Genomic DNA, 14,786 nt, shown 5'->3' with positions numbered 1-14,786 from the left:
ATCTAAAAGTAATTTTGCCAAAATAAATATTCTAAGGGGTGTTAAGGGGAAAATTTCAGACAAAATTAAACTTAAAAATACTACTAGAAAGAGCAACATATGACAAAATTCAATTATGTTCATGCCCACAAGTCTTTTGTTGAGGAGCCAAAAGACTTCTGGGGAAACAAACTCTGCTGGTCTCCTAAGTCCTTACCTCTACTCCATTAAACCTGTCTGATTCTGAAGAGCTATACTACTCAAAACAAGAGGTTACTCAAAGTTCCCAAGTTTCTGACCAACTATTACTAAGTCAAAGGACTATAATAAACTGAGGAAATATTTGTATTTCTCTTTTCCACAATTCCCACACTGATTTTTCAGAGCTGTTTCTCATATATACACGCGCGTGCGCACACACACGTACATACACATAAATATTTTTAGTGTGTGTGTGTGTTTCTAAGATATAGATGGATACAATATAAACTTTATTTTTTTATGTAGTTTTGAGGATCAAACCCAGTGCCTCACAAGTGCTAGTCAAGCACTCCACCACTGAACCAGAACCCCAGCCCATTTCTTTTCTTTCAAAAAGAAAAACATGATATAACAAAACACTCCCTGAAAGAAAGCAGCTTCAATTTCACCAAGCCAGACCATACCTATCCTGATCAACTACAAATAAGTGGCCAAGAGCCGTAGCTGGTGACAAATTGCTGAGTGTTAACTACTTATTAAACCATCATGAGCAGTTTAAGACTTCATATAATAACTTACACAGAGAAGCTGTTGCTTATTTATCATATTATACCAAAATAATTTATTGTTACACATGTGGCTCACCCATTACACTAATTTCTTAAGGGCACTCATAACAAGCCTGAAACAAAGGCCCTCAAATATTTGCTGAATAAATGAAATGAGCTCATAAATTCATAAAATAAAAAAACTTTTTATCAGATTACCTGAGGAGCAGGAAGAACTAGTTTGCTTCTCTTTTTAGTAAATTCAGAAACACCACTAGTTTGAAGAATAGCTGATGGCAAATCAGATTCTTTTTTCCTTTTCAAATGCTGTTTGTCTTTTTTTCTATCTCTTCCTTCTTTTTCACTATAATGGATCAAGATAGAGAAGAAGAGATTTTAAGTTATACCTTGGCAATAACAGCAAAATCCATTTAAATATTCATATCCTTTGAAAAACAATCTTATTTCTAAAGAAAATAACTTTAAAAAGCAAAAATAATATACACAAGCTGTTAGTATATTCAAAAATGAAAACTCAGAATAGTAATAAAATTATTAAGGGGATACATTAAGTACTAAAAATTAAAACATAACCTGAAGATAACATAACCTGTGATAACAAATATGCAAAACATCACATATAATGGCAAAAAAACACACAATTCCTATATTGTGATTATATTCACATAAAAACATGTGTGCACATAAGATGAATGCACAAAAAAGGAACAGTAAAGGAGATGAAATAAAACCACTGAATTTTTACATTTCTCCTTAATATTGTTAATTGTTGATTTTTAAAGTATACAACTTTTTAAAAGGGTATTACTGAAAAACACACCCAAAAGTTGTTAGAAGCCTAAAGCCAGGATCAAAGCAGTCTTTCAAAGCTCCTATACCATCTTTCCTTCTGCCTGCTTTCTTTTCCCCCCAGCTAGTCTACTCCTTCCAAACGATTAGTTTTCCTCTTTAATCTCTTTATTCATAGGGCCCATAAAGCAAGGTCCTGTTTTGAGAAATATATACAATCAAGTAAATCCTATTTTACAGTGGCTGATATCTGCTTAGGAACCATTCATGTAAATAGAAAAGGAAAGTAAACAGAGAGAAGCAAACAAAAACTTCTTTGACAAGTATAAAATATTCTCCCTATAATAAGCAGATTTAAGATTTAAGAAAACTCTGTTAAAAAAAAAAAAAACTCTTAAAAGTAGGTGAAACGGGGCTGGGGTTATAGCTCAGTGGTAGAGTGCTTGCCTCACACACATGAGGCACAGGGTTCAAACCTCAGCATCACATAAAAATAAATAAATAAAGATATTGTGTCCAAAAAAAGAGTTTAGTTTTAAAAAAAAAAAAAAAACAGATGAATCCTCTATACTCTAAGACATAAACATTTATAAATATACATACTTATCCCCATCAAGTGGGAAACTTAAGAATGGAAAACATTGGTAAGTTTTTTCCTTTAATTTCATTTTAATAAAAACATGGTAAAGTTTTTACTTAAAAAAAAATACCAGTCCAAATATTAACAGATTTTTTTCAGGATATTAGTAAAACATCTGATTTGTCCACAAATGTACCTAAATGTTAAGATGTGATTTAGTGAGTAAATAGTCAACTAAGACCTGGTTGTGGTGCTGCACACCTATAATCCCACAGACAGGAGGCTGAAGCAAGAGAATCTCAAATTCAAAGCCAGCCTCAGCAACTTGTGAGACCCTCATCAATTACTGAGACACTGTCTCAAAATAAAAAAGAAAAACAGGCTGGGGGTGTAGCTCAGTGATATTCACCCCTGGGTTCATATCCACAAAGAACCAAACACTATAATTCAACCACACAGCATTCTGTGCTAACAAAATGAGAGACAGGGTTCACACTTGTTTTCTCAGAAAGGTGAACACATTACATAAAAACAGCATAAGCAGGCCACATTGTGCTAAATCATAAAAATTTGGCTCTGACAATAACAATACAAAATTCCCATTATACCTTTCTATTTCCAGATCAGAAAGGCAACTTACGATCTTAGCTCCCCATCAAGATCCTGTTGTCTTAATTTCCTAAAATCTGCATCAAGGGACTGGTAGTTTTCCTCAGAAGTATCATAAAAACCAAGAGCAGGCTTTTTTTCAAATGGGATTTCAGCATTATAATCAACTCCTCTCTTCTTTTTTCTTTTCTTCTGAATTTCTATGCCAGCTGCTCGAAGTTCTCTTCTTTTTTGAAGGGCAGCAAGACGCCTGAAGAAAAAGAATACAAAATCACCTTGAAAATCATGTATCATGGGGCAAAGATGGATTATCCAACAGAGTTAAGAAAACGACCTGGTTATTTGAGATAGAAATATTTATTGTAAACCTTCATCTCATACTGTTCACCAAAACAAATCCCAGTTTTGATTTAAAGGTGTACACACACATGTATGCACATAAAGCAACATGAAAAATCAGAAGAAACGATATGTAATTATGTATCCTATCTCTGGATAAGAATGTACTTGCTCAATATAAATTAAAGTCAAAGAAAAAGATCAACAAATTTAAGACCTAATTTTTACAACAGCAAACTATAGGAAAAATATTTGCAATTAGTATTATGTCAATGCAAAGTTTTTTAAAAACCTGCTCCAAAGGATGGGGGAGAACAAATGAAAATAACAAAGTTTTATTTGATAAAGAATCACAAATTAATAGGCACCATTTGTATATCTAATTGATACCATCCCACTTATTTTAGTGAGAAAGGTATAAAAAGTAGAAAGCCTCCCAAAAAGGTAATGAGAAAATAAACTGGGACAGCTTTCTCCAAAACAAATTTAGAAATATGTATTAAAAGCCTAAGGTTTTTCATATTTTTTTAACCCAGCAATTTTACTTCTCAGCCTCCAGCCTAAGGAAATAAATCAGAACATGAGCAAGAACTTAATGAGAAGACTGTTCGTAACAGTAGATAACTGGACACAATCTAAACATCCATCAATAAGAAATTAATTAAATGAATCTGTAACATGCCTATAATACAGCCATCTATGTAACCTTTAGAAAGGACATACATCTCCTCTAACAGACATGTCAAGAGGCCTGAGTGCGTAAAAATTGTTTACACACTAAAGAGCAACATGCAAAAATTACCTATCAGTGAATATGGGGATGATGTGAAGGATGTCCACCAAAATTTAACCATGATTGTCAGTGAAGGTGGAATTCCATCTAAAAAGGAAAACTTTTTTTCTTTGAACTTTCCCATGATGCTATAACTTTAATGATTTAATGACAAGAAAAGTTGCTCCAAATATTAAAAGGAAGGAAAACAAGTCACAAAACAGTATATATAAAGGTGACTCCCAGTGTGAGTGCATGAGGAACTCCATAAATCCCTATCCCCAAAGGCACTGATGAAAAAAAACAACCAGAGCTGGGGATGTAATTCAATGGATAGCACTTGGCTAGCATGCTCAATGTCCTAGGTTCAATCCCTAGTACCACCAAAAACAAACTAATCTTGGGGCTATAGATGTGGCTGGCTGGTAAGGCACTTGCCCAGCATGTGTGAGGCCCTGGGTTCAATCCCCAGCACCACAAAAGAAAAACAATGACAAAATATAACCAATTAAAGTTCTGGAAAGGATCTTAATGAAATATGGCCAAAAATATAAATATTAATTCAAGAAAATTTACTTAAACTCAGCAAGAAAGCAAACAAAAGGGGCCGGGGTTGTGGCTCAGTGGTAGAGCACTTGCCTAGCATGAGTGAGGGACTGGGTTTGATTCTCAGCACCACATATAAATATATAAAATAAAGTCCATCAACAACTAAAAAAATATTAAAAAAAAAAAAAAGCAAATAAAAGTATAGCAGCTGAAAACAGACCCACTGTCTCCTACCCCTCCAGCTCAAGGAGAAAGAAACATCATTCCACACAGCCAAGAATGTAAGGTTCCCTCTTCCTACCAGCTCCCAGTGTTAGGGCTTTCACTTCAGGAAAAGCAGGACATCAGAATTTCTTACCCTGCCACCAGATACCCAATTGCAGAAGCTGAATACCATCAAGAATGACTGAGAAGTAGAGCTCCCCTGTTTCACCCAAACAGTGCCACCTTGGGCAGAGTATTGCTGAGACTACTACTTGCCCCAGCTTCTGGGATGAGTGTTCCATGCTGAGAAAGACAACATAAGGAGAACTGGGCTACTACACATCACATCATGCTCCCACTGCCCACCAAGCACTCAGTTCATAAAGCAGGAGTGTCACTCAGACACTTGCATTGTCAGAGCCCTGGCAAAGAAGCAGGTCACAGAACAGAAGAGTTTCAAATCTCCTTCCAAAGGAAATGACTTCATCTGTAGAGTATAGAGAAGTTCCAGTCTAAGGACACTCTCAAAAACAGCGGCAATTGTGGTAAAAGGCAATTAGTAAACTAACAAATTTGGGCTGGGGTCATGGCTCAGTAGTTGAGCACTTGCACTGGGTTCTATCCAGCACCACATTAAAAAAAGAAAAAAACTATATAAACAAAATAAAAGTATTGTGTCCATCTACAACCAAAAAAATGTTTTTTTTAAAAAAAGAAACTAACAAATTCACTGGAGATATAGGCACAACTATAGGCCCACTAGTTGGCCAGAGAGAAACTGAAAGAGAAAGCTGTAAGGAACCCTCCAGGAGTCAGCACAAATCTTCAACACTGATTCCAGGTACTATCCCTTCAAAGGAGCCCAAACTGGCCTGGATCAGGCTGTGGAACAATTTATACCTAGGACACTGCTAAAAACAATACGCACACAGCTAGGTATAGTCAGGGAAAGAGATGTCAAAGAGATCCCTGCCCAAAACATGCCATCCCTGAAAACATGGGCATATCCAAGATTGCCCCTCCCTAAGAAGCAGCATCAGAGACCATATTTCTTGCCAGGAGGGAAGGAAGCAGAGAACAGACCACTAAAATAATGAAGTTGGTTCACCAAATAAGCAAGCAACTAACAATAAATAGAAGTAGGAAGGGGCAGTACCCAGAATTGCTACAATATATCAACTAAAATAAATGTCCAATTTCCAAGAAAAAAATATGATAAACATATTACAAGAAACAGTTACAGGACTGGGAACATGGTTCAGTTGGTAGAGTGCTTGCCTCACATGCACAAGGTTCTGGGTTCAATCCCAGCACCACAAAAAAATAAAAATAAAAAAATAATAAAAGTTTGCACTTTATTTAAAAAAAAAAAACAGTTACAAGAGAACCAAATAAGATTAACAGCTGACCTCTCATATGTATAAATGTAGATGGGTTAATGTACACATAAAAATACATCTATATTGAGAGAAAGTTTTGGAAGAATATATTCCAAATATTAATCTTGTTCTTTAAATAATGGAAACAAAGACTTCAAATCACATTAGAAAACCTTTACCACATATTGTTAATTGAATATCACAAATCCTTATAGCAAATGCATATTATACCAGTCATGTCCTCAAAATATAAATATTAACAGCTACTGGAATTAAAAGCATATTACTTTCACAATCAATAAAAACGCTTTTAAGTTATAAGATAGACTTGTAATTTAACATTTAAATAGTCCTGCAGCACTTTGCATACAAGCCAATCCAACCTGTATGTACAACACAACTTAGAAAAATATGTTGATTCTACAAGAAAATCTACAAGAAATTGTAGAGTTAAAATCTGCAAAAATATATTGAAAGCAATCGATGTTAGCCAAACTTTGATTTTTCACATGTGCATCTGCTATAACCCTTGCCCACCCACATGGCTAATAGGCTCTAAAAATTGGGTCTCCCAAAAATCTTCCAAACAATTCTTCCAAACAAAAATGGAAAAGTAATTTTTTTCAACTTTACATTCTTAACCCTAAAAAGTATAAAGCATAGAAAGTGGTAGAGCACTTACACTGGGTTCTATCCCAGTGACTGAGACCTAATAGAAAATTTAACTACTCTCTGGGTTTGTGTTCACTATCCCAAGCCAGTCATATTCCCATCAAAAGTTAATTATACTAAACTAGTGACTGGCCAGCTATGCCAATAGCATAGCATCCTCAGGAATGAAATAATACTCTATCTCAGCATATGGCACTTCAAAGCCATTACTGATGAAACCATCAACACAATGATATTCATCATGTCAGGAAGTACTTCCTGGCTAGCTTGAGGACCACAAAAGGCACTGTGAAGGCTAGGGAGTTACTCCAATGCCCGAATCCCAAAAGTTAATAAGCTGTTATACAGTCCAGATGGTCTATCAACTTCATCTTGGTTTCTGGGCCATGAAAAATATTAATTACAGATTTACCAACAAAAAGCAAACAGAAGAAAGTGGGACAAAATCCTGAGTAAAAGACAATGCCTAAGATATATTCACTCATTTTTTAAAATTACAGCTTTACAGATGTATGTAGTAGTTGGGTACATTCCAGCAATCTCAAACGTGCATGGAAATTGATTTCAGTTCATTATCCCCTGACCCCTGCTTTTCTCTCTTCCTTTTCTCTTGCCACTCCCATTCTCCTTTCTCTACTCTTTCTTTAACTTATATTTGACTGGTCCTTTACATTATCCTATCCTTCCCTCCCCCTTTTCTTTATTTTACTCTAGCTTCTACATATGAGAAAACATTCGACCTTTGATTTTCTGAGTTTGGCTAATTTCACTTAGCATGATATTCTCCATTTCCATCCATTTACCAACAAATGCCATAATTTCATTCTGTTTTATGGCTGCATACAACTCCCTTGTAAATATGCCACAATTTCTTAATCATTTCATCTATTGTGGGCATCTGGGTTGATTCCATAATTTAGCTAATAATCACTAATTATTTAACAAAGATTTCTACAAAAGCCTAAAATTTGGTTCAAGGCTCATGTACTCCATGCTCAGCCAAGATTCTTATTTCATAGTCAGTGCCCTACTAAGAAGAAAAAACAACTGGCAGTCATGAAAAAGTTAGTCATCTGTGTCCTCCAGTCACTTGACTCCAAGATGCTGTAACAGATGAAGCTTTGGTATACTAACAGATCAAATACTAGGTTAACTGTGCATTGCTTCCGTCATGTCTTCAAAATTTTTTAAACACATATAGTTTTTCTGTAATTACTCTAAAATGGTTGTTGGGGGAAATAGCAAGTTTTTTAAGAGTAATAAAGAAGCAATATAGAAAAAGGACAAGTAAGATTATTATTCACTAAACAGCACTGATAAATAATCCAATTTTAATGGGCTTAAGAACGAACAGACCATTTATTGAAAATGAACTGAGAAAACCACACCTTGCTTCTTCCAATTGTTTCTCTCTTGCTTTCCTCTTGGCCTTCTTTCCCTGAGTATTAGCCAGGCGGGCTCTAGCTTCAGAAAGCATCTCAAGTTCATCTGCAAAAACAAAGAGAACAACTAAGATTCTTTCCAAGCAAGGTATGTAAGATATACCCTAGTGCTTAAAATAAGGAAAAAAAAAAAAAACATAAATACGGTGTAGCATAAAGGAGAAACTAGGTTTAAAACCAGGTTCAACACTTGCTAGCTATGTGACCTCAGTCACCTATTTACCCTCCTTGAGCAATTCCAACTTTACAGGACATTAGGTTAAATAGTTAATAAGCAGCAGACGTGGATCTAAGTCCAATTCCTCTGATTCTTGGTTCAACGTCTCACAAAATCAACAAAAAATCTCCATCACAGTCTTATGGTATTGCCTTCTCACAGAGATTAAATGATCTGTCTAAAGACAAAGAAGAACTGAGGTCCAATATCCTGACCTATTGGATAAAAGAATGAGAAATAGAACCTCATACTTTTGGGAATCTGCACAGTTTGGTTACACTGCTTAAGATATTAAATGAACTGAAAAAATGGAAGACAAAAGGAACTATCCAAAAGAACAACTATTCTATAATAGAACAGACTAGAGATATTTGAAAAGATACTTACAATAACAACTAATAATAGAATTCTGAAAAGTCACAAGAGTTCAGAAAGGAATTTTAAAAGTTTAAGAGGCCTGAGGAGTCTATAGTTAATGAAAGAAACTAATGTCTCACAGGCATACACTCACCCTCATCCATATCAATTGGATCAGGCCGTGCTGGTTTTGTTTCTGGATTTGGATCTATTTCTCCAGGTTTAAGTTTTCGTGGATCATCTGTTGTTTCCTCTTCATTGTCTCTTTGGGCAGTTTTGTCCCTAAAAAAAAGCTCGGATGAGTTACTCAGAGTTATCATACCACTTGGTTCTCCTTCCCCACCACCAAAAAATAAACAAAAAATAAACAGCTTTACAGATGTATGTAGTAGTTGGGTACATTCCAGCAATCTCAAAATGCTCAATAAATGAGCATTAATAAAGCAATTCTGTCACTGCTTCATCTGAAATAAATAGTATTAAAATTCTCTAATTTCAGAGAGTGCTTTAATTCACTATAAAACAGGATCTAAGCAGCCCCTTAATTGCACACAGTGCAGCCATACAAACACAAACACCAACAAAAACACAAATGCTCTAATAGTTCATTCTCAGCAGTATGATTATGGGTGACTTTCATTTGTTCTTTTGCTATTATTTTTTCCCAAAATTTTCTATTATGAACATGTATGACCTGTATACTTTTATTCTTTTAAATAAAAAGTGTACACTAAAAGACATAGTTTTAATCAACCACATGACATCTGAAATATAGAGCCCAACAGCTTTATCTCTCCTGATTTCAGTCACATCTATAATTAAAACTTAAAAGACAGGAAATGCTAAAAGTTTGTTCAGTCTCATTAACATATACACATATTTCAACTGATTTTGAATTTTCGCTTACAGGAGAAATTCATAGTGTTCCAAGCACTGGGCTGCTGTTCTTCCAATTATTGGAGCAATAGTCCTCCACTGAGTTGGCATCAACTTAGCCAAGTGCAAGAGTTTTTCCTCTTCTTCTCTGGACCATTCTGTTTTCTTAATGCTTGGATCCAGCCATTCATACCTATTAAAAAGATAGTATTTTATACATTAATCACCTACTATAAATATCTAATTTCCACACTAGATACACTGACTTCTACTATTTGAAAAACATGCTTTCAACCTTCAATTACTAAAGCTGCATTTTTTGACAAGAGACTATTCACTGTGTAGTAAACTTATGCCATTTAATATTCTCCATCTTACTACATTCTACTGTATTATAATTATGTAAGATTCGTAATACTTTAAAAAGGTAATTTGGGGCTGGGGATGTGGCTCAAGCAGTAGCGCGCTAGCCTGGCATGCGCGGTGCGCTGCGTTCGATCCTCAGCACCACATAAAAATAAAGATGTTGTGTCCAACGAAAACCAATAAATAAATAGATAAATAAATAAATTTTTAAAAAGGTAATTTGACTGAAACATGATCATATGCCTTCTTTTTCAATTCACTTGTTTTTATTTATTTTTTTTTACTAGAGATTTTGAAATTATTTGGAAAAAGACAATACTACCTCATTTTTTTAGTGTTTCTAGTTTTCATAATACTTCCCCATGCTTTCTCACAAAATGTTGGCTTATTTCTTTAAGCATTTCATTATACCCACTAACTGCGGTTTCATTTGCCTGGTATGCTTTTAAGTCTAAATAAAATATTATGACATCCTCTGTCTTTTCTAATATCCACTCAACCCACCTTTTGCATCTAGTACTTCGCTAGATGAGAGGCTGGCAAGTAAGACATAAGTCCTCACAACCTCTAGAGCAAGAACTTAGTGCCACTAAGAGAAACAGAAACCCAAACCACTCCTTCCTCCTAAGAACCATCTACCTCTGCAGTCAAATTTCTACCTTCTGATCCTTTCTTATATCCAAATGCCTAGGAAATTAAATCACTTCGTACAACCAAAGTTTCTTCCTGGGATCGGATGTGTAGAGTCTGGGATCATATCACTCATACCAAGAACAAATATAAACAATTTAATGCAGCCACCTCCCTGCAATTTAAAAGGTAACACCATAGATATAGTATTGGCCTACATTGTATTTTAGTGTAGAAATATATAATATTTCAATTCTGTTATGAGAAAACTCAATTATTGTAAGTTTGCTCAGAAAATTAACCATTATATGTCATTTTTTTTATTTCTTTGTGAAAATAATTCTTAAAGCAACCAATTTATAAACTTTTAGGACACAATCCATTTATAAGCTGGGGACCATCTGTCCTTAAGATTTTATGCTTCACAAAGTGCTCTCAAACACATTAACACATTTAAAAATGGAGCTTTGATCTCCATCAGTTACTTTCAAGTATTTTTATCCCTAACTGGAAGAAAACAGGGGCAGGGTAAAGGAAATAGAAAAAAAGTCTTGCCTAGGAAGCAAGTAGCAGTTAAGCTCAAAATCCCATTTCCCATTCTATATCCTGATGCCATCTTCGAGATGATTCAAAGAACTGTATATTCATCTCATCATAATTAAGGTCACTTTTTGTTTTCCATTCTCTAACTGGTACATACCATCTGGCTTTGCACTGCTTTGCTGATTTTCTATGCAGCAATGAGGCAATCCTAGACCACTGGTTTTTCCCATATTTCATTACTGCTGCTTTCAGAATTTCATCCTAAAAGAATTGTCAGAGAGAGTACATTCAATCACAAAATCCAAAATGAGAAAAGACAACATTTAAATTAACTCTTGATTGAGGGGGAGAGGAACCTCAGGTTATAAAAAATAAAGGTAAAAGGGGGACAGGGTGTTGGCTCTCGCCTATAACCCCAGCAACTCTGGAGGCTGAGGCAATAGGATCACAAGTTCAAGGCAAGCCTTGGCAACTTAGCAAAACCCTGTCTCAAAATTTTAGAAACAGGCTGGGGATGTAGTTCAGGAAAAAAAAGCACACCTAGGTTCCATCCTCAATATTGGGGCGGAAATAAAGTACAAAAATAACAGCAAGCAAGAATAAAATAAAATTTAAAAACTAAGAAGAAATTCCTCAACAAACTGGAAATAGGAACAGCCCACTTTCAGCAACACTACTTCCTGACAGAGATTAGCAAAAGTATTCTCCATTGTAGCTCTTTCCCTTCAAAAAGATTTAATTCATTCATTTATACAATCATTCAAGAAGCATTTCCTAAATACCTACCTTGAAACAGATCTGTGTATTGGGGAAAAGAGAATCAAACAAGACACATCTACAGCTCAAGAATAACTTGGGGGACTGGAGTTGTGGCTCAGTGGTAGAGCACTTGCCTAGCATGTGTGAGGCACTGGGTTCGATCCCCAGAACCACGTAAAAATAAGAAATAAAGGTATTATGTCCATCTACAACTAAAAAATTTTTTTTAAAATTAAAAAAAAAAAAGATTGTAGGGCTTTGACACTGCATAGAAATTGTGCTGTTAATTGATTCTGTATAAGTGTCTCTCCCTTAGAAGTAATCTCTTGGGGGTGGGGGGCCTAGGGCTGTGGCTCAGTGGTAAAGTGCAAGCCTAACACGCATGAGGCACTGGGTTTGATCCTCAGCACCACATAAAAATAAAATAAAGATATTGTGTCCACCTACAACTAAAAAAATACATATATCTTTAAAAAAAAAAAGTAATCTCTTCTCCAATTTAAACAGTATGATTCCCTAACCACAAGCTGAATAAATTATCACTGCATTTATCTGTAACGTTGTTGAAGTACTGCTATACTTCAGCACATCTTCAATCAAATATATAAGCAGGTATCCATCCACCCTACTAGTCATTCCCAAACATCTGCCAAACAACCTACTTCATGTTGGCCACTATCCTAGGTCCTAAGTCTACCAAGACCTGGTCCTTTTGCAATGCTGTCTGGTGAGGGAAGCCAACAACTAGCACTTACTGAAAGACTACTATGTGCTGATTCTGTTGTAAATACTCCCAACGTCTTAACCCATTTAATCCTCAAGAGCAGTAGAAATTATCTTCTTTAAAAAAAAAAAAAATGAGGAAACGGAGGTGGTAAGAGGTAAGAAACTTATACATCATTGCATAGAAAGATATGATGCTTGCAAAAGAACAAAACAAACTATAATAAATGGACAAAAGAGGTACCCAAGACTCCTGGGGATGCAACTAACTTTTACAGGGTGGATGAGCAAAGATTCAAGATGTGTTTCTGAACTTGGTTTGAAGGATGGTCAGGAGGATGCCAAGCAGTAAAAACACATTCCGAGAAGGCACAGGAGGTAAACAGAGTGCCTGAAGATGCATTCTGGGAACTAGTAAATTCAGTGCAGTCTGAATGCAACCTGCACTAAAACTTAATTTCCATTTTACTCCAGTTCTACTGCCCTTGGGCTCACCCAGGGCATTATCCACTACCGTTTTTTGAAAGTAAAAACTGTGGTAGGCAGTTTGTTCTGTCTGGCTTCTATCCAGGCAAAGGCAAGAATAACAGGAAGTTAAGAAAGAGCGAGACCTTGGGATCTGTCGGGAGGACAGACAGGTTATGCCTCGATAACAGATAAGCAAAGCGATGAGTGCATAAACGGGCTCTTCGAACCTGGCACTCAAGTTTCTTTCCCAGTGCAAGGGAGTCAATGAAAACCAAAGTTGTGGCCACAGCAACTGCTTTATTTTTGAGTCCCAGAGACGGAGAGGTTGCACGGACTGAGAGGGTGTTGCCCCAGAAATCAACTCTCGCTGACGTCCCATTTCCCCCGCTAGAGTTCCTCCAAAGGAGGAAGGGGGCGCGCCCTCAATTCAACAAACATTCACTAAGGGCCCAACAGATGCCTCGCAGTGAGCTCAGAGCTTAGCGCCAGGTGGTTAAATCGCGATCCCTGTCCTGGAGGCGCTAAGATAACACACCGCCAGACAAGGTAAAGGCCCCGAGCATTCGCTCTCGCGCTGAGGCCCCGCGCAGACCCCGCAGGGCATCCTCCTCGCCTCCCAAACCTCCGCGCGCGTGCGCACAGCTGTCGGAGAGGGCGGAGGGCAGCGACCGGCGGGAAAAGGAGACCCACCTCGGTGTTCCTCCACACGCCCCCTTTGATCATAATTCGTGGCATCTTGGCGGCAGAGTGTCCAGGCAAGCGGCCGAGAGAAGCTTCCGAAAAGTAGTAACGGCGACTCGGTCACGAGACCCAAAGCCGCCACTTCCTCCAAACGCGACCTTCTGCTTTGAAGAGAACTGCGCAGGCGCAGGAGGGCGGGCCGACTAGCCGATCTCGCGAGATGTCGGTAGCTGAAGGGAAAGAAGAGCTCTGTGAAACCTTCAGGGTAACAAGACTGACATAAAACCATCAAACTGCGGCAACCGAAGCACCCTGCGCCGCGCGCATGTCCAAGACGGGGTAGGAAGAAACCAGGTTTCTCGCGAGATAGCAAAGGTGGAACTTGGCTAGGAACACAGAGGTCGCGTTGGTCGTGACGTCACTCAGTGGCGGGGGTGGAAATGTCAGGAGACGGGTTTCAACCCAGTTGGTCCGCAGAGAGCTTTGTTAATTTATTAATGTAGCACTATATTAAGCATTTCGCTACTAGGAATTTATTCACAGAATGCTCGGGAAAAGGCTCAGTGTTCTAACCCGTAAAAATAGAGATAATGATGGAATCAATCTCATACGATTATCCTAAGGATTAAATGAGATCATAAACCTGGCACAGTTACCTAATACATAACTGCACAAAAAAAGTGGCAGTGATTATTGCAAGGAGGGCAACGCTACTCACCCCGTCCCACCTCTAGGAGATCCGTGGTTATCCCAGAAATCAACAGACATGTCCCATCAGAGCTTTTCATTCATCATTCATCAGTCTGTGTTGATTAATAAGAGTTGCTTTTGATAAGCTCTGGCGTTAGACGAACTCTGGTTAAGTTGGAGTCTTGGCTCTTTTCAGCGTCCTCATCTGAAAAGTGGAGCTAAGAATACCTACTTCACAAATTGGCGGGGGGGGTGGGGCACAGATTGAAATATAACCAAAACCCAATGAAGTAGAGATTGTCAAGCTCTCTGCCATCCTAACTCCCAATAACACAGTCTTCTTCACTGTTTCAGAACATCTTTTTGGCACCAGCCCTGAAAGCTATGAAAAT

The 14,786-nt window shown here is 37.2% G+C and overlaps 1 protein-coding gene across 1 annotated transcript in view; it reads right to left on the bottom strand.

Moving 5' to 3' along the window:
* Positions 1-13,961, bottom strand: part of Cdc5l (cell division cycle 5 like) — a 46,955-nt gene extending 32,994 nt beyond the window's left edge. The window contains exons 1-7 of the mRNA XM_015487814.2: positions 13,714-13,961; positions 11,231-11,334; positions 9,566-9,727; positions 8,813-8,940; positions 8,031-8,130; positions 2,759-2,977; positions 948-1,092 (exon numbers count right to left, since the gene is read on the bottom strand). Coding sequence (XP_015343300.1) covers positions 948-1,092; positions 2,759-2,977; positions 8,031-8,130; positions 8,813-8,940; positions 9,566-9,727; positions 11,231-11,334; positions 13,714-13,758 — 903 coding nt within the window. The 5' untranslated portion in view covers positions 13,759-13,961. The remainder of the gene's footprint in view (positions 1-947; positions 1,093-2,758; positions 2,978-8,030; positions 8,131-8,812; positions 8,941-9,565; positions 9,728-11,230; positions 11,335-13,713) is intronic.
* Positions 13,962-14,786: the final 825 nt, after the last annotated feature.

The sequence above is a fragment of the Marmota marmota genome, unplaced genomic scaffold, assembly GCF_001458135.2.
Source record: "Marmota marmota marmota unplaced genomic scaffold, marMar, whole genome shotgun sequence".
Lineage (NCBI taxonomy): Eukaryota > Metazoa > Chordata > Mammalia > Rodentia > Sciuridae > Marmota > Marmota marmota.
This window is presented reverse-complemented; position numbering and strand designations above follow the sequence as displayed.